The 23,404-nt window shown below is 64.2% G+C and overlaps 2 gene segments (V, D, J or C); both read left to right on the forward strand.

The window, feature by feature from the left end:
- LOC130544844 (Ig alpha-1 chain C region-like) overlaps positions 1-23,404 on the forward strand; it is a 137,909-nt gene that overhangs the window by 103,412 nt on the left and 11,093 nt on the right.
- On the forward strand, positions 1,547-10,757 carry LOC125280890 (immunoglobulin heavy constant gamma 1-like). The segment is given in 7 exon segments: positions 1,547-1,702; positions 5,062-5,340; positions 5,629-5,673; positions 5,808-6,131; positions 6,240-6,563; positions 8,535-8,665; positions 10,636-10,757. Coding segments are annotated over 7 exon segments (1,239 nt in total).

Below are 23,404 nucleotides of genomic sequence, written 5' to 3' on the forward strand. Positions count from 1 at the left end.
AGCTGCCCCATCTCCTTGCCTCCGCAGCAATCCCCCTCCACAGAAGCTCCCTCTGCTCCCCGTCCCCTCCTCGCCCTGCCGCCCAAGCCCGGAAACGCCTCCTCTGCCCTCGTGGTTAGCGTGCTTCCCGGACGTGGTGCATGGGGATGGGGCAGCGTGGAGCCTTCTCCAGCCGGCCCCTGACTCGAGACGCCGCGGCCAGAGTGGGGTCCACACGTGCCCACGGGGGCTGAGGGCCCGGGCGGCTCCTCAGGAACGGGCCTGAGGAGGCTGGCGTGCGGGGGCCTTGGCCGCGGGAGCCCTGCTCCACCTTCGCCACAGAACACTCGCTTCCCAGTGGGGGGAATATCCAGTATCCGAGCCCACGGCCACTGCTTGAAAGAGGAGCTGCTTTCGGGAGCCCATACGGATTCTGCCCCCGTCAATCCCGAAGAGAGAAAACCCCAGCGGCCTGACGCGGAAGGGAAGCCACGGTGGATTTCTCTCCCCGTCAGCACGACGGGGCACAGGCTGCTCTCCCCCGAGGCCCGAAGTCCGGCTCCCATGCGTGCACTGCGCACCCGCCTTCCAAATCGGTGTCCGAGGGAGACCCCGCTGTCCCTACCACACTCGGCAGGCCCCTCCTCCTGCGCTCCTCCACGCACACTCCGGATCCCTGCCTCCGTGCTACCCGGCACGCTCCGGAGCATTGGCGGGGCAAGGAAGTCCAAAAGCCCGTGCGAGGCCTTCCTTCTCCAGACACGGTCTAACAGCTGCAGGCAGGTGTCCCGGGCAGCCCCCACGTGCCCTCGAGCAAATCGCTCCTTCTTTCTCCTGGAGACTCTAAAAGGCGTGGACAGACCGGCACTGGGCCGCAGGGCAGGCCCAGGGGGAACCGCCGGCCCACGTGCTTCCGGTAGGCGGGGGGGCGTTCCAACCACACAGGCTCCCAGATCAGGGGAGTCGGGGGGCAAGGGCAGACCCTCCCACGGGCCTCCCAGCTCTGCTTCGGGGGGCACGGCGAGACCCACAGAGGTTGCTGCCACGGTTTCCACTGGCTGAGTGGACCCGGGCCACGGCGCCTTCAGACACGCCGCCCTCCAAACATGCACTTTGAGGTCACGTAATTTCGAGCTGCAGCCATGGATGGAGCCCGAGGAGGACAGAACTCTACCTGGGGGACCAACCTGCTGTGTGGACAGGACAAGCCCGGGGCTGGTCCGCAGACTACGGGTGGGACCGTGTGCGCCCAGGCTGCGGGTCGGCGGGGGCACAAGGAGGAGCCCACCAGGGCTGGGGCAGCTCAGGGCTCAGCTGAGAGCAGGGTGGACTCGTCTGCAGGGGAGCAGGAAGCAGGCATATCCCTGCAGGAGGCAGAGAGCAAGAGCAGCACATGGTGGGGGGGTTCCTCTGCTCTCCCTTGGGCCCCCGGGCACCCACCACACCCCACCCCACACGCCCACCTGGGGAAGCCTTGGCCGTGCCCGAACTCCCCCCAGGCCCTCTGAGACAGAAAACACCCAGAAAAAAAGGGAACTTCAGGAAGCAAACCATGCCTCTTGGTTTCAATCCTGTTCTTAGTCTTCCCGGGGCTGCCTGGACGCTAGGAAGCAGGGCTGTGGGCACAGAGCTCAGCCACGTGTGCCTGGGCATCAGCAGGGAGGAGGCAGCATGCAGGGGCGAGCATGCCTGCAGGGGAGCCGCTTCCACAGTTGCGACCATGGTGAGTGGGGTCTGCACGGAGCCCGGACCGCGGGAGTGAGGTGGGACAGCAGAACCAGCTACAGGAGCTGACGGGAGACCAGGCCCTCAGGACCCCATGCAGGGGCTGGAGCAGCTGAAGCAACACAGGGAAGGCAGGCTGCCAGGGGTCCGTGGCACCAACCCAGGGCAGGCACGAGGGAGGCAGGGGAGGGGCTCACCCACGCCAACACTGCTGGACGCACCAACGCTGATGAAGGAACCCAGGACGGGGACCGTCCAACCATGACAGGCATAGTGGACAGAAGCCTGAGGGTTGCCCTTACCCACCGGTGCTGGCAGCCCAGGGGCTGGACCAGCCTGACCACTGTAGGACGAATGCCAAGGCGGACAGATGGGTCTGAGGTGAGGACACAGGGAGGGGCTGGCTCAGCACAGGGGATGCAGAGGCCACCACGTGGGCTAATGGTCCTGTCCAGGCCAAGGGAACCAGCTGAAGCCCCATGACAGGGTCAGAGGAGCTGCCTATGGGACCCTGGGCTGCATCCCATGAATAGGACAAGAGCAGAGCAGAGCAGGAGGGCCTGGCAAGGCTCCCGTGGGCTCAGAGCCCAGACAGCACAGAGGCTGAGCAGGGAGCTCAACAGCTACAGGAGCCCCAGGTGTGGGCGTCAGAGGCCTGACCTGGGCTAAAGGGTATGGGACGGGAGGCAGAGGCCAGGGAGGCCTAGGGACACAAGGAAGTCTGGGGCTGAGCTCAGGGACCTGTGTGGGAAAGACCATAGGGCTGGAGGGGCAGGGGGCTGCTGTGGTCCATGAGCTCCAAGGACTAGGGAAGACCAGCTGGAGGTGAGCAAGGGCCTGACAGGGCAACACAAGCAGGAGATGGGCCAGGAGCTCAAAGTAGCCAGCAGAGCTCCTGCAGTATGAACAGTGGTGGATGGGAGAGCAGGAGGGGCAGGGGGCTTCCCCAGGGGCTCAGGGAAACAGGCAGAGCCTGTGCAGGTGAGCAGGGGCAGGTGGGAGAGCGGGAAGGGCACGGGGCATCCCCAGGGGCTCAGGGGAGCAGGCAGAGCTTGTGCAGATGAGCAGGGGCAGGTGGGAGAGCAGGAGGGGCAGGGGGCTGCCCCAGGGTTCAGGGGAGCAGGCAGAGCTCCTGCAGGTGAGCAGGGGAGTTGGGAGAGCAGGAGGGGTCGGGGGCTACCCCAGGGGCTCAGGGCAGCAGGCAGAGCTTGTGCAGGTGAGCAGGGGCGGGTGGGAGAGAAGGAGAGGTAGGGGGCTGCCCAGGGGCTCAGGGGAGCAGGCAGAACTCCTGCAGGTGAGCAGGGGCCAGTGGGAGAGCAGGAGGGGTAGGGGGCTGCCCCAGGGGCTCAGGGGAGCAGGCAGAGCTCGTGCAGATGAGCAGGGGCAGGTGGGAGAGCAGGAGGGGCAGGGGGCTGACCCAGGGGCTCAGGGGAGCAGGCAGAGCTCAAGCAGGTGAGCAGGGGCGGGTGGGAGAGCAGGAGGGATAGGAGGCTGCTCCAGGGGCTCAGGGGAGCAGGCAGAGCTCATGCAGGTGAGCAGGGGCGGGTGGGATAGCAGGAAGGGCACGGGGCATCCCCAGGGGCTCAGGGGAGCAGGCAGAGCTTGTGCAGATGAGCAGGGGCAGGTGGGAGAGCAGGAGGGGCAAGGGGCTGACCCAGGGCTCAGGGAAGCAGGCAGAGCTCCTGCAGGTTAGCAGGGGAGGTGGGAGAGCAGGAGGGGCAGGCGGCTGCCCCAGGGGCTCAGAGGAGCAGGCAGAGTCTGTGCAGGTGAGAAGGGGAGGTGGGAGAGCAGGAGGGGCAGGGGCTGCCCCAGGGGCTCAGGGGAGCATCAGAGCTTGTGCAGGTGAGCAGGGGTGGGTGGGAGAGCAGGAGGGGCAGGCGGCTGCCCCAGGGGCTCAGGGGAGCACCAGAGCTTGTGCAGGTGAGCAGGGGCGGGTGGGAGAGCAGGAGGGGCAGGGGGCTGTCAGGGGTGCAGGGGAGCAGGCAGAGTTCTTGCAGGTGAGGAGGGGAGGGTACGAGAGCAGGAGGGGCAGGGGGCTGCCCCAGGGGCTCAGGGGAGCAGGCATTGCTTTTGCAGAGAACAGTGAGCTGGGAGGGCAGGGGCGACAGAGCTGCCCCCGGAGGGCTCCAGGTATGAAGGCAGAAGGACTGAGCTCACAGGAGCTTGGACCTGCTGTGAGCTGAGCAGGTGCAGGGGACAGAGACAGCTGAGGGCTCGGGCCCAGGTGAGCGTCCCTGCACATGTGGTACAGGGTGAGCTAGCCGGGCCGGGTGGACACGTTAGGGTGGAGACTAGAGCCTGGGTGGGAAGGTCTCTGGGGCAGAAGGGGCAGGAGTGGCCACCTTTGAGGCGCCGAGGGTGACCACAGGTCTTTGTCCCAGGGCCTGAGTCCTGTGCCTGACGCTCTTGGGGCCGAGGAGCAGAGGGTCGACACGCCCAAGCCAGCGGGGAGGCACGGGGCAGTGGGCCCAGTGGAGGAGAGAATCAGGGGCCGGATCGGAGCTAGAGGCAGGGCTGCAAGCCTGGGGTGTGGGTGGGATGGGACGTCAGGCAGGACCCTCGGCCTCAGCAGAGGGGATCTGGGTCAGAGGGCATAGGCCTGGCTGGGGTTGGGGGTCTGAGGTGCCCTGGGGTGCTGGCACCACGCAGGGGAGGACAGCCAGGGCACGGCAAGGCTCCCCTCCACCACGCTGAGGGTCAGACAGGCTCAGGGAAGACATCGGCTGAAGGAGGACTCTGGGGACGGCAAGGAGCTGGACAGGCCCCAGAGCAGGGATGGCCAAGGCCGGGGGCACTGATGGGAGGGGCCCTCAGTGAGCTCAGGAGGCCATGCCTGGAAGGCCTGAGGAGGGACCAGTGGGTTCGGGGCAGGGACAGGGGCTGGGGCCTGGCTGCTTCGGCTGCACAGCCGACGCAGAAGATGTGGGGTCTGCAGGCCAGTCGGCAGGCCTTGACGAGGGCTCTGGGCTAGGGGTCACGGGCAGTGGGTGGACACACGTTCCCCCTGGTCCAAGGCAGAATCAGGAGGGGACAGCAGGGCAGTGGCCTCAGGGGACCAGCAGGAGCTGGCTGCGAGCAAGGGCCACAGGTCAGGGCTCAGACAGAGGGCTTGGTCAGGCTGGACACCCAGAGGAAGCCTGAGGCCCACAGCACTGACAGGTGGTCACCCAGAGCTGACCGGGCTGATGAGTCTGGCACCTGTGGCCCCAGAGAGCTAAGCCAGGCAGCTGGTCTGGAGACATCCAGGAAGCACATGGGCGCTGGGCCCAGGGATACCCCAGGCCTGGGCAGCTGCTGTCCTGCCCTGACCCTGGCAGGGGTGAGACCCTGGTGCTCACACAGCCTCCTCTCTTGCAGCCTCCACCACGGCCCCATCGGTTTTCCCACTGGCCTCCGGCTGCGGGGCCACGACCGGCTCCACAGTGGTCCTGGCCTGCCTGGTGTCCGGCTACTTCCCCGAGCCAGTGACCGTGTCCTGGAACTCCGGCTCCGTGACCACCTTCCCGTCCGTCCTGCAGTCCTCAGGGCTCTATTCTCTCAGCAGCATGGTAACAGTGCCCTCCAGCCAGTGGCCCAGTGACACCTTCACCTGCACCGTGGCCCATCCGGCCAGTAACACCAACGTTGTCAAGAAAGGTGAGGATGGGCCATTGGGAGTGTGTCTGCTGGAAGACAGGCCAGGTCGGCTGGCCCACTGCACCCCAGGGCACAGGGGAGGCACCGCTGTCTCCCCCACCTGAAGGCCTCCCAATTCGGGGAGGAGGTCCTCTGGGTGTTGCTGCCTGGCCCACTGAGAGCACAGGCGGCTTACCCCCACTGCAGTCCCTGATCTGGGAACCCCCCAAGACCTGGTTGTCACCTACACCCACCCCAACCTGTGCCCACCCCAGGCTTCCAGTAACCCCCAGTCTGCTCTCTCCACAGTGATCCAAGACTGCAACTGTGTGACCCCACAGCCCCCATGCCGAGGTGAGTCAGCAGGGCCTTGCTCTCCACCCAAGCAGATGGCCCACACACACCACAGCCTGGTGGGGGGAATGGATGTTCAAGAGGAAGCCCACCCACACGCTGACCCCTGCACTCTCTCTCCCTTACCATCCCAGATTTGCTGGGAGGGCCTTCGGTCTTCATCTTCCCCCCGAAACCCAAGGACATCCTCAAGATTGCCCGAACCCCTGAGGTCACATGTGTGGTGTTGGACCTGGGCCGAGAAGACCCTGAGGTCCAGATCAGCTGGTTCGTGGGTGACCAGGAGGTGCGCACGGCCAAGACGAATCCACGCGAGGAGCAGTTCAACAGCACCTACCGTGTGGTCAGTGTCCTTCCCATCCAGCACCAGGACTGGCTCAAGGGGAAGGAGTTCACCTGCAAGGTCAACAACAAAGCCCTCCCATCCCCCATCGTGAAGACCATCTCCAAGGCCAGAGGTGGGCAGCAGGGTGGGGGTGCAGGGAGGGTCCGGGGTGGGGGCCTTGCAGGCCAAGACCAGCCCTTCATCCTCGGAGTGACCATGTGTGCTGACCTCTGACCCACAGGGCAGGCCCAACAGCCCAATGTGTACGTCCTGCCGCCATCCCCGAAGGAGATAGCATCCAAGAACACTGTCAGCATGACCTGCCTGGTCAAAGACTTCTACCCACCTGACATTGATGTCGAGTGGCTGAGTAATGGACAGGAAGAACCAGAGACCAATATCCAAACAACCCCGCCCCAGCTGGACGCGGATGGGACCTACTTCCTCTACAGCAAGCTCTCGGTGGACAAGAACCGCTGGCAGCAGGGAGAAACCTTCTCATGTGCGGTGCTCCATGAAGCCCTACAGAACCACCACATAGAGCTGTCCCTCTCCCAGTCTCCGGGTAAATGAGCAACATGCCCGGCACCCCTGCAAGCCCCCCACCCACGGGCTCTCAGGGTCCCATGAGGACGCTGCAGCCCCCACCCCTGTGTACATACCTCCCGGGCAGGCACCCCTGCATGAAATAAAGCACCCAGCACTGCCCTGGGACCCTGCGACACTGTCATGGTTCTTTCCGAGGCAGGCTCAGGACACCCGGGCCTCTGGGCGGCACAGACAGGCCGGCTCCCAGGCTAAGGGGTCACCACTGGTGACAGAGAGCAGGACTCACGGGGGCCTGGACCCCGAGTGGGCAGGTCTGCACAGGCTGCCACAGCGTGTGGCCAGGATTGCCTGAGGCAGGAGAGGGGACTTTCTCAGAGGTGGCAGGCGCTCCGGGCCGTCCCTCAGGCCAGGGGCTACCCAGGGCTGGAGGGTGTGGACAGGGATTGCAGAAGCCCCTCCAGAGCCCCCAGGGAAATGAGCGCACGCTCTTTCCCACCTCTGTACCAGCCCAAGCTGTGGGATGCTGGCCTGTCCTCCTGCCCTGGGCCCCCTGTCCCCTGGGCCTCCTGAGACATTGTGGCAGCTCTGTGCCAATGCAGTAGCCGTGCCTGACCCGTGTGTGGGGACAGGCCCTCTTTTGCCCTCAGCACTCCACAAACAGGTCCCCACCCTCCCTCAAGTGCGGGGGTCCTGCCTAGCTTCATCCTGCCTGGGGCCAGGCCTGTCCACTCGTGGGGACACTCCTCCTCGAACCCCAGAGGTGCAGAGGCAGGGGGCCCTGCGTGCCCAGGGGAGGGACCACCCCAGAGGCCCACTTGGACGCTGAGTCCACACCCACTGAAAACAAGCCTGTCCCGCTGAGCAGCGCCACCTGCACGCACACACACACTCACACATGTGCACATGCGGGTCCGTGCGCACACATGGGTGCGCACTCACACACATTCACACACGCATGCCCATGCACACATGTGTGTACACACTCACATGCATGTACATGCACACGTGTGCACACCGTGACGTGCACACTCACATGTTGTTGTACATACACACACATTGGTGCACACTCACGCACACTCACACACGCACGTCCATGCACACATGTGTGCGCACTCACGTGCATGTGCACACACACGTGTGCACACCACGACGTACACACATGCACACTCACACGTGATCGTACATGTACACACATGGATGCACACTCACATTCACACACATATACGTGCACATGCCCACTCACACGCCTGTACATGCACACTGTGCACACCCAGACATGCACACATGCACACTTACACACGATTGTACATGCACACGTGTATGTGCACTCATGTGTACACACACGCACATGTACACTCACACATGTGTGCACACTCGTGCATACATACATGCATGCACAAACTCGGGTACATGCTACATGCTGCACCCTCACACATGCATGTCCATGCACACAGGCCTTACACACTGGGCCTCACACGGGACATCCGGCATGGGCCCAGACCAGAGCCGGTCTCGGGAACCCTCACCATGGACACCAGCCTGCTCCCTACCCCCTCCAACACCCATCAGCTGCTCAGCAGCTCATCCACACCCTGACCACACTGACCAGCCCTCCTCTACCCCAGGGCACCTGCACCCCTCCCAACACCCACAAAACCCCCACACCCAGCTTGTCCTGACACTCCCACCTACTCATTCTCAAGGACACTCCCTGACACTGACCAGCCCTTCCCTGGACTCTGCTGACCCTCCCACCCTCTGGACCTGGCCCCCAGGGGAAGAGGCCACGAGGCGGTCAGGGCGCCTTCCCCCAGGGGTCCCCAGCACAGGGCAGAGCAGAGAGGGAGGGGGTCCCCCACTGGCCAGTCCCAAGCTGGAGAGCTGGGGGTGCTGAGGCTGGACCCTGAGGTTGCAGAGGGCTCTGACTGTCCCCCAGGGAATCACCCCCACGGGCAGGCACGGCACTGACCACCCCCTTCCTGTCCAGAGCTGCTCCTGGACGACAGCTGTGCCGAGGACCAGGACGGGGAGCTGGACGGGCTGTGGACCACCATCTCAATCTTCATCACCCTCTTCCTGCTCAGCGTGTGCTACAGTGCCACTGTGACCCTCTTCAAGGTGGGCGTCCCCACACGTCCCCTCACTGCGGCCTGCTGTCCCCACGCCATCCTTGTGCTATCCCCACGCTGTCCCAACATGTCCCCACGCTGTCCCCACGCTGTCCTCGTGCTGTTCTTGTGCTGTCCCCACGCTGTCCCAGCATGTCCCCATGCTGTTCCCATGCTGTCCACACGCTGTCCACACACTGTCCACACACTGTCCACACACTGTCCCCATGCTGTCCCAACATGTCTCCATGCTGTTCCCATGCTGTCCCCATGCTGGTCCAACATGTCCCCATGCTGTCCCCACGCTGTCCACACACTGTCCTCATGCTGTCCTCACGCTGTCCACACGCTGTCCACACACTGTCCCCATGCTGTCCTCACGCTGTCCCCACGCTGTCCACACACTGTCCTCGTACTGTCCTCACGCTGTCCCAACATGTCCCCATGCTGTCCCCACACTGTCCCCATGCTGTCTACACGCTGTCCCCATGCTGTCCTCATGCTGTCCCCACACTGTCCACACACTGTCCTCGTGCTGTCCTCACGCTGTCCCAACATGTCCCCATGCTGTCCCCACGCTGTCCCCACACTGTCTACACACTGTCCCCATGCTGTCCTCATGCTGTCCCAACATGTCCCCATGCTGTTCCCAACGCTGTCCACACGCTGTCCACACACGCTGTCCCAACATGTCCCCATGCTGTTCCCACGCTGTCCACACCCTGTCCACACACTGTCCAAACGCTGTCCCAACATGTCTCCATGCTGTCCTCACGCTGTCCCCATGCTGTCTACACGCTGTCCCCATGCTCTCTACACACTGTCCCCCATGCGATCCCCACGCTGTCCCAACATATCCCCATGCTGTTCCCACGATGTCCACACGCTGTCCACACACTGTCCACATGCTATCCCAACATGTCCCCATGCTGTCCTCATGCTGTCCCCATGCTGTCCCCATGCTATCCCCTCGCTGCCCCTCTGTCCCCTTGCTGTCCCCTCACTGTCAGGAACTCTACCAAACTACTGACCCCTCACTGCTGCCTCACTGTCCCCTCGCTGTCCCCTCACTATGCCCTCACTCTCCCCACTCTCCCCACACTGATCCCTCACTGACTCCTCACTGACCCCTTGCTGTCCCCTCACTGCCCCATCATGTGGCCCCGTTGTACCCCCGTTGTCCCCCTGCTGCCCCCTCACTGGCCTCCACTGCATCCTGCAGTCCCCTCACTGTTCGCCCACTGCGCCCCCCGCTGTCCCCGTGCTCTCCGCCTAGTTGCCCAGTTGCTATCCCCCCGCCTTCCCCCCTCTGTGCCCCTGCAGTCCCACAGCTGCCCCCCTCGCTGTCCACATCACTGTCCCCCCCATTGTCCCCCCACTGCCCCCTTGATGTCCACCTCACTGTCCTCCCCAACTCCCCCACTGCTGCCCCTCGCTGTCCCCCCACTGCCCACCACTGTCCCCTTGCTGTACCTTTGCTGCCCCTCACTGCCCCCCACTGTCCCCCCATTGTCCCCCCGTTGTCCCCCAGCTGCCCCTTTGCTACCCCCTTGCTGTCCCCTCACTGCCCCATCATGTGGCACCATTGTCCTCCCGTTGTCCCCCCCGCTGCCCCCTCGCTGGCCTCCACTGCCCCCCCCACTGTCCCTGCGCTCTCCACCTCGTTGCACAGTTGCTATACCTCTGCCTTCCCCCGCCCCATGCCCCCGCAGTCCCACAGGTGCCCCCTCGCTGTCCACATCACTGTCCCCCTGTTGTCCCCCCGCTGCCCCCTTGCTGTCCACCTCACTGTCCCCCCCGCTGCCCCACTGCTGCCCCCCGCTGTCCCCCCGCTGCCCACCACTGCCCCCTCGCTGTCCCCGTGCCCTCCCCACCAGGCACCCCACGCACTTTCACGGTCCCGGGTGTGGGTGGCAGGCTCTGGCGGGAGGCGGTCCGTGGGGTCCAGGCCTCGCTCACCCCCTGGCCCGCCCGCTGCAGGTGAAGTGGATCTTCTCCTCGGTGGTGGAGCTGAAGCGCACCATCGTCCCCGACTACAGGAACATGATCGGGCAGGGGGCCTAGGGCCGGCCCTCTGCAGCAGGTGTCCAGGGCTGCCCTCGACCCCACACAGGAACCGGCTACATCCGTTTATGCCGCTCGGCCTGCTGCCAGGCCTGCTCCTCTGCCCTCCCACCTCACCACCCTCTGTCACCACCGCCACCCTGGGCCTGCAACTCCACCCTCCGGGCTCGTGGACACCGTGGGCTGCACCCTGGCCCTGACCCCCCGTTTGGAGGATCAACGCGACAGCAGGCTGTGCCCCCAACCTGAGCTGACAGACACTGGCTGACCCCTCCCCAGCAGCCACCGAGATACAGCTGGGGCCACACTGAGACATCGGGGCAGGATGGCCCTCACCGGGTCGGCCCCGGGCTTGGCATCCGCGGTCATCCTGGAGGAGGTGGACGGCCCGCGATCCCAGGGTCTGGCTGGCTGGGACTGGCCTCGTGCAGCCCCGTCCCGGCCAGGCTCCAGAGGGCAGGACACCCCCAGAGCAGGCACGTTGTCTCAGATCCTGAGGAAGCCACGGGCCACCATCACCCCACAGAGAAGCTTCCGACGTGCCATGAATGGTCAGTCAGACCTTCTCCACCAGTGGAGAACATGTGGAAAAGTCCCCGGGCCTGCAGCCACTGCAGGAGCCCCCAGGGACAGGCGGCACCATCCGGGGAAGGAGTGACGGCAGCCAGATGGGCCTCCTGCAGAGGCACCTGCTGACCTGGTCGCCAGGCAGGCGGGACGCAGCCTCAGTGCACAGAGGTGGACGGGTGCTGGGAGGCCAGGACAGCAGGCCCAGCCCGCACCGTCCTGTGGCCCGGCCCCGAGGCATGCTGGGCAGGAACGCCTGCTTGCTCCGGGGAGCTAGGGGCAGAGACAAGATGACCAGAGAGTGCCCGCGGCCTCGGGGCCTGAGACAGGCGGACCCGCAGGACGATCTCCGCCCGGGCTTAGAGCGAGTGCCAGGTCGGAGCCGCTGCATGGGAGAGACGGTTGTGCAGGGCAGGAGAAGCGGAGCCCCCATGCCCCCTGGGAGAGAATGCACACCCACCACTCATAGGAAACCCACTGCTGTAGCTTGGGTAGTTCTTTTCTTCTCGTGAAATTTCTGGAGTGTAATAATGTCCTTTACTGCTGCTTCTCCCTTTCTTTAATGACAATAAAACACCCTAAAAATTCCAGCACTCGCTAGGGAAAGTCTTCCTCTGTCGATGCTCCTGGTGGGATGCCCAGCCTGGCCGCGCCGTGCATTGGCTCCCTCCCGCCGTGGGGGGCCAGCATCCCACAGCTCTGGGCTCCCAGTGGGTGAGGAAGGCAGCCGGGAACAGTGCAGGGCCAGGGGCCACCTGGGCCGTGGACAGAAGCAAGAGACACGTGGTAGGTGTGCGTTAGTCAGCACGGGCTGCCGGGCAGAAGAGCCACAGTCTGGCGGCTTCAACCTCACGCGTGTCTGTTTCCACAATCCTGGGAGCTAGCAGGGAGAGAGGCAGGCCTCGCAGAGCGGGCGCCTCCTGGGGTCTCTGCCCCTGTCCTCACGTGGCCGGTCCTCCGTGTGTGTCTGTGTCCTCGTCGTCTGCTCTTACAAGAGCAGGAGGCCGCACTGGGGACCAGCCACACTGGGCTGGTTAATGACCTCCTTTTACCTTATCACCTCTCCAAAGACCCCATCTCCAAATACTGTCCCATTCTGAGGTCCTGGGGTCAGCGCTTCAAGACTTGAATTTGGGGGCACAATTTAGGACAGCTGTGGGACAGGAGAACATTCCAACCCTCAGGGACCCTGGGGGCTCAGGCTGCCGTCCTTAGGGTCACTCCACACCCTCCATCTCCTTTGCCCTACACATCTACCTAGAAGCCAATCTGCCAATGGACCACGCGGCCTGCCCAGCCCCCTCTTCCTCTCGGTCCCAGGGCTACCCCCACTCCCATCCCCTGGACCACACATCAGCCTCCATCCCACCCCCCCACATGCGAATGCCAGGATCTCCCACAACAGGTGGACCCCATGCTCTCCTGGCTGAGCAACAGGCACTGGCACAACTGTGCCCTCGCCCTCGGGGCGAGAATGCCCACTCTTTGAGAACTACCACCCACCAGGCCCTGAGGCTCCCACCTGAGACCCTCCAATGCTGTCCTACCACGAGGATCCAAGAGGAGACAGAAGACGGGTAGGAGATAGAGGCACATGCACACACACACAGGCTCATGTGCACACAGAGACACACGCACACACAGGCTCCCACGCACACACAGGCCCACGTGCACACAGAGACACACGCACACACACACACAGGCTCCCACGCACACACAGGCTCACGTGCACACAGAGACACACGCACACACAGGCTCTCACGCACACACAGGCTCACGTGCACACAGAGACACACGCACACACAGGCTCTCACGCACACACAGGCTCACGTGCACACAGAGACACACGCACACGCAGGCTCTCACGCACACACAGGCTCAGGTGCACACAGAGACACACGCACACGCAGGCTCTCACGCACACACAGGCTCACGTGCACACAGAGACACACGCACACGCAGGCTCTCACGCACACACAGGCTCACGTGCACACAGAGACACACGCACACGCAGGCTCTCACGCACACACAGGCTCACGTGCACACAGAGACACACGCGCACGCAGGCTCCCACGCACACACAGGCTCACGTGCACACAGAGACACACGCACACGCAGGCTCCCACGCACACACAGGCTCACGTGCACACAGAGACACACGCACACACACACAGGCTCCCACGCACACACAGGCTCACGTGCACACAGAGACACACGCACACACACGCAGGCTCCCACGCACACACAGGCTCACGTGCACACAGAGACACACGCACACACACACAGGCTCCCACGCACACACAGGCTCACGTGCACACAGAGACACACGCACACACAGGCTCCCACGCACACACAGGCTCACGTGCACACAGAGACACACGCACACACAGGCTCCCATGCACACACAGGCTCACGTGCACACAGAGACACATGCACACACACACACAAGCTCCCATGCACACACAGGCTCACGTGCACACAGAGACACACGCACACACAGACTCTCACGCACACACAGGCTCACATGCACACAGAGACACACGCACACACAGGCTCCCACGCACACACAGGCTCACGTGCACACAGAGACACACGCACACACAGGCTCTCACGCACACACAGGCTCACGTGCACACAGAGACACACGCACACACAGGCTCTCACGCACACAGAGGCTCACGTGCACACAGAGACACACGCACACGCAGGCTCTCACGCACACACAGGCTCACGTGCACACAGAGACACACGCACACAGAGGCTCTCACGCACACACAGGCTCACGTGCACACAGAGACACACGCACACACAGACTCTCACGCACACACAGGCTCCCACGCACACACAGGCTCACGTGCACACAGAGACACACGCACACACAGGCTCCCACGCACACACAGGCTCACGTGCACACAGAGACACATGCACACACAGGCTCTCACGCACACACAGGCTCACGTGCACACAGAGACACACGCACACACACACACAGGCTCTCACACACACAGGCTCACGTGCACACAGACACACACACACACACACACACAGGCTCTCACACACACACGAGCACAGCTGAGAAACACGTTCAGATGCAGAGTCTGTTCCAGGTCAGTGAATAAAGGAGCAGCATTGTGGGGCCTTGTAGGGCACTGTGCAGGTAGGAAGCTGTGATGCCAGAGCAGGGCAGCCTGGAGGCTGAGGGCACGGTGTCTTCTGGGTGGAACAGCCAGGTCTACTCCCGCACAGAAGGGGGCATGGGCAAGAGTGGCTCCTGGAGGCCAGGACAGGGCCACAGCCCCAGAGAGCAGCAGAGCGGGGACAGCACAGACTCAAATGCTCAGAGCTGAGCACCCTTATGGGAATGGGGAAGACATGAGAGCCATTCTCCTCCAAGACCAAGGACCCCAAGCTGGTCCAGACTAGAGACAGGGCCCACCAGCAGCAAGAGGATGCATCCTGCACCTTCAGCATAGAGTCAGGAGACCAGCTGGGCACGGAGCCCTCGGCCCCACACCAGGGGAAGAAGGAGTAGGGGGACGCCAGGGTGGCCAGGGCTGCCAGCGGAGCCCAAGCACAGCCTGTTCCCCTATGAGCAGGCTGCAGGGCCTGGCAGCACCAGCCCTGGGCCCACGGGGGCAGCAGGCTCTGGGGTGGGGCTCTGCCTGCCCTGTGGTTTCTCTCAGAATCGTGGGCCCTTCCAAGGAACTGGGCGCTCCCCCCTCTGCCTCCCACGCAGCACCTGTCCCCAGGGCCAAGGGCGGGGTGGGACAGACCGGGACACACTGCCCTGGGGGACAGGGAGGTCGGGTTGGGCCCTGTCTCTCCCAGGCCTCATGCCCAGGCCTCCCAGAGCCCTGGCTCTGCCCCATGCCTCCCGGCCGAACCCCGCAGCAGCCCGTCCACGTCATCTGAATGAGCCCAAATGGCCCTCCGAGGGCACCAGGACTGACGAGGCCACCTCCACGCAGCCTCCCGCACAGGGACTGCTGGCCCTGGGCATCCTGGGTCAGGAGGGAGGGATCCTGATGTGTCCCGCTGCGAAACTCGGCACAAGGCCTCGCAGGAGCTCGCACTGTGAACGGGGTTGGCAGGTCCCCGTGGCCTCCCCTGCGTGTGTGCCCAGGCTGGCGGGCAGGGGTTTGTGGGCACGCACAGGCCTGCAGGACATGAGTGCACCGTGAGGGTGAGGCCCAGAACAGCGCTTCACAGCTGCCCCAGCACACCCGAGCCAGATGCCCGTCCACGCCCCCCGTGGTGAGCACCCACAGAACACACCCACGGCACAGTGCACTCCAGGCTGCGGCACAACAGCCGTCCTCCAGAGCCACTGGCCAGCCTCACAGCCGGTCCAGCCTGCCCACAGTCCCGGCCAGCCCTCCCTGGACACACCGCCCGGGTGCAGCCCCAGGAAGAGCCCGGCTGCAGGACACGGACTCGGGAAGAAGTGTGCGGGCAATGGCTGAGGTCCCCTGCCAGTGGGACGCCAGGCCAGGGGGGGCCGCCTGTCCCCAGGGGACTCATGCCCCGCACACTCACCCCCAGAGCCTCTCCTCCAGGCAGTGGGACACAGGAACAAGGGAACGTGCCACAAGGACCCCTGCATCCACGTCTCAGGCACGTGGCCACGAGGCTGTGGCTTCTCGTGCCCATGTCCCCCCTTCCTGGGGCACCCCAGTGACCACCAGCGTGTGTCACAGGGCACCGAGTCAGCCGTGCCATCGAGGGACAGAGGCCACAGCTGGGCAGCAGGGGCCACGGACAGGAGCCCACTGCGTCCACGGCACAGGGGCCTCACCTGTGACTCCAATGTTGCTAGACTGACTTCCCAAGAACTTAAAGAAAGGGGAATTTCCAGGGCTGCTGAGGCCCCTGGGGGTTCCCACCCCATTTTTAGCCAGGGCACTGAGGCAGAGCTCCCCTCCCCCCAGGCCCTATTATCTGGACGCAAAAGTAACAGCCATGGTTACTAATGATTCACCTCATCCTTCCCGGAGCCCATCCAGGGAGCTGCAGACAGCCAGGCCGGGCCCCAATGGAGGACCGGGAACCTCAGGTATCCCACCAGGCCCCTGCCCGCCCAGCAGGGACAGAGCCTTCTGGTCACTGCTCATCTCCCAGATGTCTCTTCCCTGCACGTGGCTACATGGGAGCAAGAGACTGCCCAAAGCTGACCTGGAGAAGACGAGGGGCCGAGAACCTCGGACATGACAGGGCTAGGGCAGCACCCAGGGCTGAGACGGTCAAGGACCGCGCAGAGGGCGTGGACGGGGCCCTGAGCATGGATCTGCCTGCAACCAAGCAGGGCAATGACCGCCAGCCCAAGGCCAGGGGAAAGCACCAGGGAGCTATCCCTATGCTGGACTAGGTGGCAGGCTGGACTGGCGCCCATCCTCAGGTGTGTGAACTGGCTGGCCTGAGCCGGCCTAAACAAGGTGGGCCAGGCTGTCTGTGCTAGGCCCCATGCAGCTGGAGTAGAAGGAGTTATGTGGAAGGGGTTGACCTATCCCTGGCTCAGTGGGCCCAGGCTGGTCTCTCTGGGCTCCGCTAAGCTGTGCTGCCCCAACTGGACTGAGACGGGCCAGGCTGGGCTGATTTTACAGGACCAGGTGGGCTAGGGGAAGCTGGGTTGAGCTAAGCTGGGGTGAGCTTGGTGGACAGGGTGGGGTGGGAAACCCTGGCCTTGCATAAGCCTGGCTTGACCAGCCTGGGCACTCGCGCCTGAGCTGGGCTCTCCGGAGCCAAGGTGATCTGAGCCGAGCTGGGTGGATGGAGCCTGACCCGGGTGAAATGCTCTCCTCGGTGGGGACCGTCCTGGGCTGGGCTAACTGGGATGGATAGGGCTTGGGCAGGCAGGTTTAACTGAGGAGATCTGAGGCAGCCTGGAAGGACAGTCCTGGGTTGGCTCACCTTGGCTCAACTAGCTGAACGAGGCTAACCTGAACTGTGTTGCACACAGCATTGCTGAGCAGAGCTGAGTCAGGAAAACCTGGGCCACCTAACCAGGGACCAGCGAGACGAGGTTGGCAAAAAAAGGGGCTACCTAGACCTAAATGAGCTGAGCCTGTCTGACGTGGGCATAGCTGCCTCATCCGGGCTGTGCTGACTAAACTGGGCTGCACTGGGCTGAGCAGGACTGGGCTGAGCTGGGCTGAGCTGGGCTGAACTGGGCTGCACTGGTCTGGGCTGAACTGGGCTAAACTGGGCTGCACTGGGCTGAGCAGGACTGGGCTGAACTGGGCTGAGCTGGGTTGAACTGGGTGGGCTGGGCTGAGCTGAGCTGGGCTGAGCTGGGCTGAACTGGGCTGCACTGGTCTGGGCTGAACTGGGCTAAACTGGGCTGCACTGGGCTGAGCAGGACTGGGCTGAACTGGGCTGAGCTGGGTTGAACTGGGTGGGCTGGGCTGAGCTGAGCTGGGCTGAACTGGGCTGCACTGGTCTGGGCTGAACTGGGCTAAACTGGGCTGCACTGGGCTGAGCTGCGCTGAGCTGGGCTAGGCTGGGTTGGTCTGGGATGGGCTGAGCTGACTTGGGCTGAACTGGGCTGAGCTGGGCTGAGCTGGGCTGAACTGGGTGGGCTGCACGGGGCTGAGCTGGGCTGAACTGGGCTGAGCTGGGTTGAACTGGGTGGGCTGGGCTGAGCTGAGCTGGGCTGAGCTGGGCTGAACTGGGCTGCACTGGTCTGGGCTGAACTGGGCTAAACTGGGCTGCACTGGGCTGAGCTGCGCTGAGCTGGGCTAGGCTGGGTTGGTCTGGGATGGGCTGAGCTGACTTGGGCTGAACTGGGCTGAGCTGGGCTGAGCTGGGCTGAACTGGGTGGGCTGCACGGGGCTGAGCTGGGCTGAACTGGGCTGCACTGGGCTGAACTGGGCTAAGCTGGGTTGAACTGGGTGGGCTGGGCTGAGCTGAGCTGAGATGGGCTGCACTGGGCTGAGCTGGGCTGAGCTGGGCTGAACTGGGCTGCACTGGGCTGAGCTAGGCTGAGCTGGGCTGAACTGGGCTGAGCTGGGCTGAACTGGGTGGGCTGGGCTGAGCTGAGCTGGGCTGAACTGGGCTGAGCTGGGCTGAACTGGGCTGGGCTGAACTGGGCTAAACTGGACTGTACTGGGATGAGCTGGGCTGAACTGGGCTGAGCAGGGCTGAACTGGGTGGGCTGGGCTGAGCTGAGCTGGGCTGCACTGGGCTGAGCTGGGCTGAACTGGGCTGCACTGGGCTGAGCTGGGCAGAACTGGGCTGCACTGGGCTGAGCTAGGCTGAGCTGAGATGAGCTGAACTGACTTGGGCTGAACTGGGCTGAGCTGGGCTGCACTGGGCTGGGCTGAGCTGGGCTGAGTTGGGTTGGTCTGGGCTGGGCTGCACTGGGCTGGGCTGGGCTGAGCTGGGCTGAGTTGGGTTGAGCAGGACTGGGCTGAACTGGGCTGCACTGGCCTGAACTGGGTGGGCTGAGCTAGGCTGAGCTGAGCTGAGCTGAACTGACTTGGGATGAACTGGGCTGAGCTGGGCTGAGCTGGACTGAGCTGGGTTGCACTGGGCTGGGCTGAGTTGGGCTGAGCAGGACTGGGCTGAACTGGGCTGCACTGGCCTGAACTGGGTGGGCTGAGCTAGGCTGAGCTGAGCTGAGCTGAACTGACTTGGGCTGAACTGGGCTGCACTGGGCTGAGCTGGGCTGCACTGGGCTGAGCTGGGCTGAACTGGGCTGAGCTGACATGGGCTGCACTGGGCTGCACTGGGCTGCACTGGGCTGAGCTGGGCTGAACTGGGCTGAGCTGACATGGGCTGCACTGGGCTGCACTGGGCTGAGCTGGGCTGAACTGGGCTGAGCTCGGTTGGTCTGGGATGGGCTGAGCTGGGCTTAGCTAAGCTAGGTTACACTGGGCTGAAGTGGGCTGGGCTGGGCTGGGCTCTACTGAGCCGAGCTGGGCTGTACTGGGCTGAGGTGAGCTAGGCTAAACAGGGTTGGGTTGAACTGGGCTGATCTGGGCTGAACTGTGCTGAACTGAGCTTAGCTGGGCTAAATTGGGTTCAGCTGGTTGGTTTGGCCTGGCTGCATCGGGCTCCCTGAGGCACAAAGGGTGGTGTAGGCCCAGTGGTTGGGGTCATGGGAACAACACGACTGCAACCGACCAGGTGGGATGAACGTGGCTGGTGGGCTGAGTTGGGCCGAGCTGAATGAATCTGGTTGAATTTGTGGACTGAACTCGGATGAGTTGTCTTGCTTGAAATGGGATATCCTGGGCTGACCTGGGCCAGGCTAGACCAAGGTGGGCCCCTTGACCTTAGCTGACCTGAATCGGGCAGAGCTAGTGAGGCTGGTTTGTCTCACTGGTCTCCGCGGTGCACACACAAGGCCATGGGACTGGCCTCCCTGCACAGGCTGGCAGAGTGGAGCTGAGGGGCAGGGCCAGCATGAGCTGGGGTCTGAGCTCCAAGGCCAAGGGAGCACAGGCAGGCTGCAAACCCAAGTCACCAGCTGGGGGAGGAGTGCTATGGTGTCTTCTCCTCTGTGAACGGGGCCACTAGTCAGGCTCCCTGAAAGCCCTGCAAGGACCAGAGAGGCCTAGCTGGTCAGGAGAGGAGGGGTCACACACCTCCACTCCCCAAGAACCCCACACTCCTGCCCCTCAGGGCTGAGGGCAGGGAATGCCGGTTCCCAGCAGATTTCGGGAATAAGGGAGGTTCCCCCCAGGATGGACAAGGGGTCCCAGAGCCTCCTCCACTCTGCCCCATGCTTCTCCTTCTCAGATCCCCACCCAGGGGCCTGGGAGCGGGACGCCCCGGGTCAGCTGTGGGCCCGGCATGGGACGGGGTGATCGTGCCAAGATGGGCACTGACACTGGCCCCATCCCCACAGCCTCCAGCCGGGACCTGTCCGTGTTCCCCTTGGCCTCCTGCTGTGACATCGCCAGTACCCCCTCGGTGACCCTGGGCTGCATGGTCTCGGGCTACCTCCCGATGCCGGTGACCGTGACCTGGGACACAGGGTCCCTAAACAAGAGCGTTGCCACCCTCCCCACCACCTTCCACCAGACCTCCGGCCTCCACAGCGCCATCGGCCAGGTGACCACCTGGGGCGAGTGGGCCAAGCAGACGTTCACCTGCAGCGTGGCTCACGCGGGGTCCCCCGCCATCAACAAGACCTTCCGAGGTGAGCCAGGCCTGGGCTGCCCACACGACCCCGGAGGGAGGAGGGACCGGCTGAACGGGAGCGGTGCGTGGGCTCCCACACTGCCATGCCTGGTAGTGCCCGGCCCACATGGGGCCTAGGCTGGCGGGCGAGTCCTTGGGCTCAGGGAGGCCAACGCCATGCTGCCACCTCTACCCTAGCATGCGCCAGGAGCTTCACTCCGCCCACCGTGAAGCTCTTCCACTCCTCCTGCAACCCCCTCGGCGACACCCACACCACCATCCAGCTGCTGTGCCTCGTCTCCGGCTACGTCCCGGGGGACATGGAGGTCATCTGGCTGGTGGACGGGCAGAAGGCCACAAACATGTTCTCGTACACCGCGCCCGGCACACAGGAGGGCAACGTGACCTCTACCCACAGCGAGCTCAACATCACCCAGGGCGAGTGGGTGTCCCAAAAAACCTACACCTGCCAGGTCGTCTATCAAGGCTTGACCTTTAATGCTAACGCTCGCAAGTGCACAGGTACGGCCCCCCACCCCCACCGACTCCCACACACTCGGGCTCAGAGAGGGGCCACCGCACGCCCTCACGCAGCCCCTCCCACACACGCAGAGTCTGACCCCCGAGGCGTGAGCAGCTACCTGACCCCGCCCAGCCCCCTTGACCTGTACGTCCACAAGTCGCCCAAGATCACCTGCCTGGTGGTGGACCTGGCCAGCACGGAGGGCATGAGCCTGACCTGGTCCCGGGAGAGTGGGGAACCCGTGCACCCAGGCAAACCGGAGGAGAGGGCTCAGTTCAACGGGACAATCAGCGTCACGTCCACCCTGCCAGTGGACACGGAGGACTGGATCGAGGGCGAGACCTACCACTGCACGGTGACCCACCCAGACCTGCCCAAGGACCTCGTGCGTTCCATCGCCAAGGCCCCCGGTGAGCCACAGCCCCAGGGCAGGGGGTGGGCCTCCCGGGCGGGAGCCTGGGCTGACCCCACACCTGTCCCCAGGCAAGCGTGCCGCCCCGGAGGTCTACGTGTTCCTGCCCCCGGAGGAGGACGAGGGGACCAAGGACAAGGTCACCCTCACGTGCCTGATCCAGAACTTCTTCCCTGCGGACATTTCGGTACAATGGCTTCGGAACGACAGCCCCCTTCAGACAGACCAGCACGCCACCACGTGGCCCCACAAGGTCCCGGGCTCCAGGCCCGCCTTCTTCGTGTTCAGCCGCCTGGAGGTCAGCCGGGCGGACTGGGAAGAGCAGAACGCTTTCACCTGCCAAGTGGTGCACGAGGCGCTGTCCGACTCTAGGATCCTCAAGAAAACAGTGTCCAAGACCCCCGGTAAATGACGCCCCTCCCCCACCCGCTGCCCCCCTCCCGGCTCCCTCCTGCTGGGGCAGGGGCGGGGCTGACCAGGCCTCCCTCCCTCATTCTCAATAAATACTGCAGTGTCCGCTCAGAGCCCCGGGCACAGCCATTCTTGCGGGCAGGCAGGGTCGCAAGCAGGGAGGTCTTGGCACAGAGGAAGGGGCCCCCAGCAGAGGGGACAGGAGGGGGCGCAGCAGGGCTGAGGCCGGGCTCGGCCCACCATCGCCATCCAAGTCATGGGGCCTTCCCTGCCACCCCACTAGGGGTCATGCCCACTCAAAGGAGTCCGAAGAGCTGGGGCGGCTGGGGTCCCCGCAGAGGGACCAGAGACTACAGACCCCATAGCCCCTCCCTCTCCTGAAGGCCCAGAGGCCTCAGCCTCCAGCCAGCCCCCTCCCCAGTCTCCTGCCAGCCCTCTGGACACAGACAAGTCCCTATCGCCAGCCCCAGCTGCACACAGGCCCTCTGAGTGGAGAAATGGACCAAGTCACACCCCCACACCGGTACCTGCACGCAGAAACCCCACTGCCCCACCTGTCCGTCCCCTCGCTGTCACCTCCCTCCTACACGCGGACCGGGCAGGCCTCTGACCGCACACTGTGGCCAGTGCCAAGCCTGGTCCCACACCCCACCTCCAGCCGCATCCTGCCTGCCTACTGGTCACCCAGGCAGGGGTCAACACCCTCTGCCCTGCTTTCTGCTCACCGCCGTTCCACCCTGATGGATCCCGGGACCCCCAGGGCTCACACGAGTCTCCCTTCAACCACACCAAGTCCTAGGGAAGCTCCAATATCGCCACGGACCACCAGCACCCACGTGGTCACTAGTGGCCTCCCACGGCCTGCCCTGTCACCCAGGCTACTCCCTAGCCCTTTCTCACTGTCACACCTGGACCAATGTATCCATGATGGACGTGGAGAGGCCTCCTACCCCCACCTGGCAGTCTCCTCCAAACCCTGGCCTCCCAAGTCCAAACCCTCCTTGTCATCCTCTCCCCAGGGACCAACACACACACCCACACCCACACGCACATGGCTAGAGTGTGGACTCTGTCTCCTCCCTCACTGCACCACACCCCAAACAGGCCACGGGCCCCATCCCAGGGCAGGAGGCTGAGGGGCCAGAGCCAGGCTCCAAGCCCACCCCTGCCGTCACCACGCCTCTGTGCAGGTCTCCAACAGCCCTAGGCCCTCTGTTTCAGCCGTGCTCACACACACACACACACACACACACACACACGTCCATGTGAAAAGCGGCACACACCTGGCCCACACTCCGCGCACACAAGGTCGGAGGCACCCGGCTCCGACGCGCCACGTGGGAGCCCCAGGGCCATGCACACGCCACACCCTCACTCATCAGCATGGAAGCCCACTGTGCAGGGGACGGTGGGCCAGGGAGGAGGAGCCCGGGGACACCGGGGGCCCGGGATAGGGCCGGGGGCAGCTCTGGGCACCTCGGGCCTCCACGAGGTCCGCACGGACCAGCCAGCCCCCCGGAGCACCCACGTCATGGATTCCCGGGGCTACCCCAGGTCCTGTGAGCTCGGCTACACAGCTGAGCCCCTCAGGGCTCCGGGCAGGCTGCAAATGCGTGTACACGTCACAGAGGTCCTCAGGCTGGCAGGAG

The sequence above is a fragment of the Ursus arctos genome, unplaced genomic scaffold (genome assembly GCF_023065955.2).
Source record: "Ursus arctos isolate Adak ecotype North America unplaced genomic scaffold, UrsArc2.0 scaffold_25, whole genome shotgun sequence".
In the NCBI taxonomy this organism is placed as follows: domain Eukaryota; kingdom Metazoa; phylum Chordata; class Mammalia; order Carnivora; family Ursidae; genus Ursus; species Ursus arctos.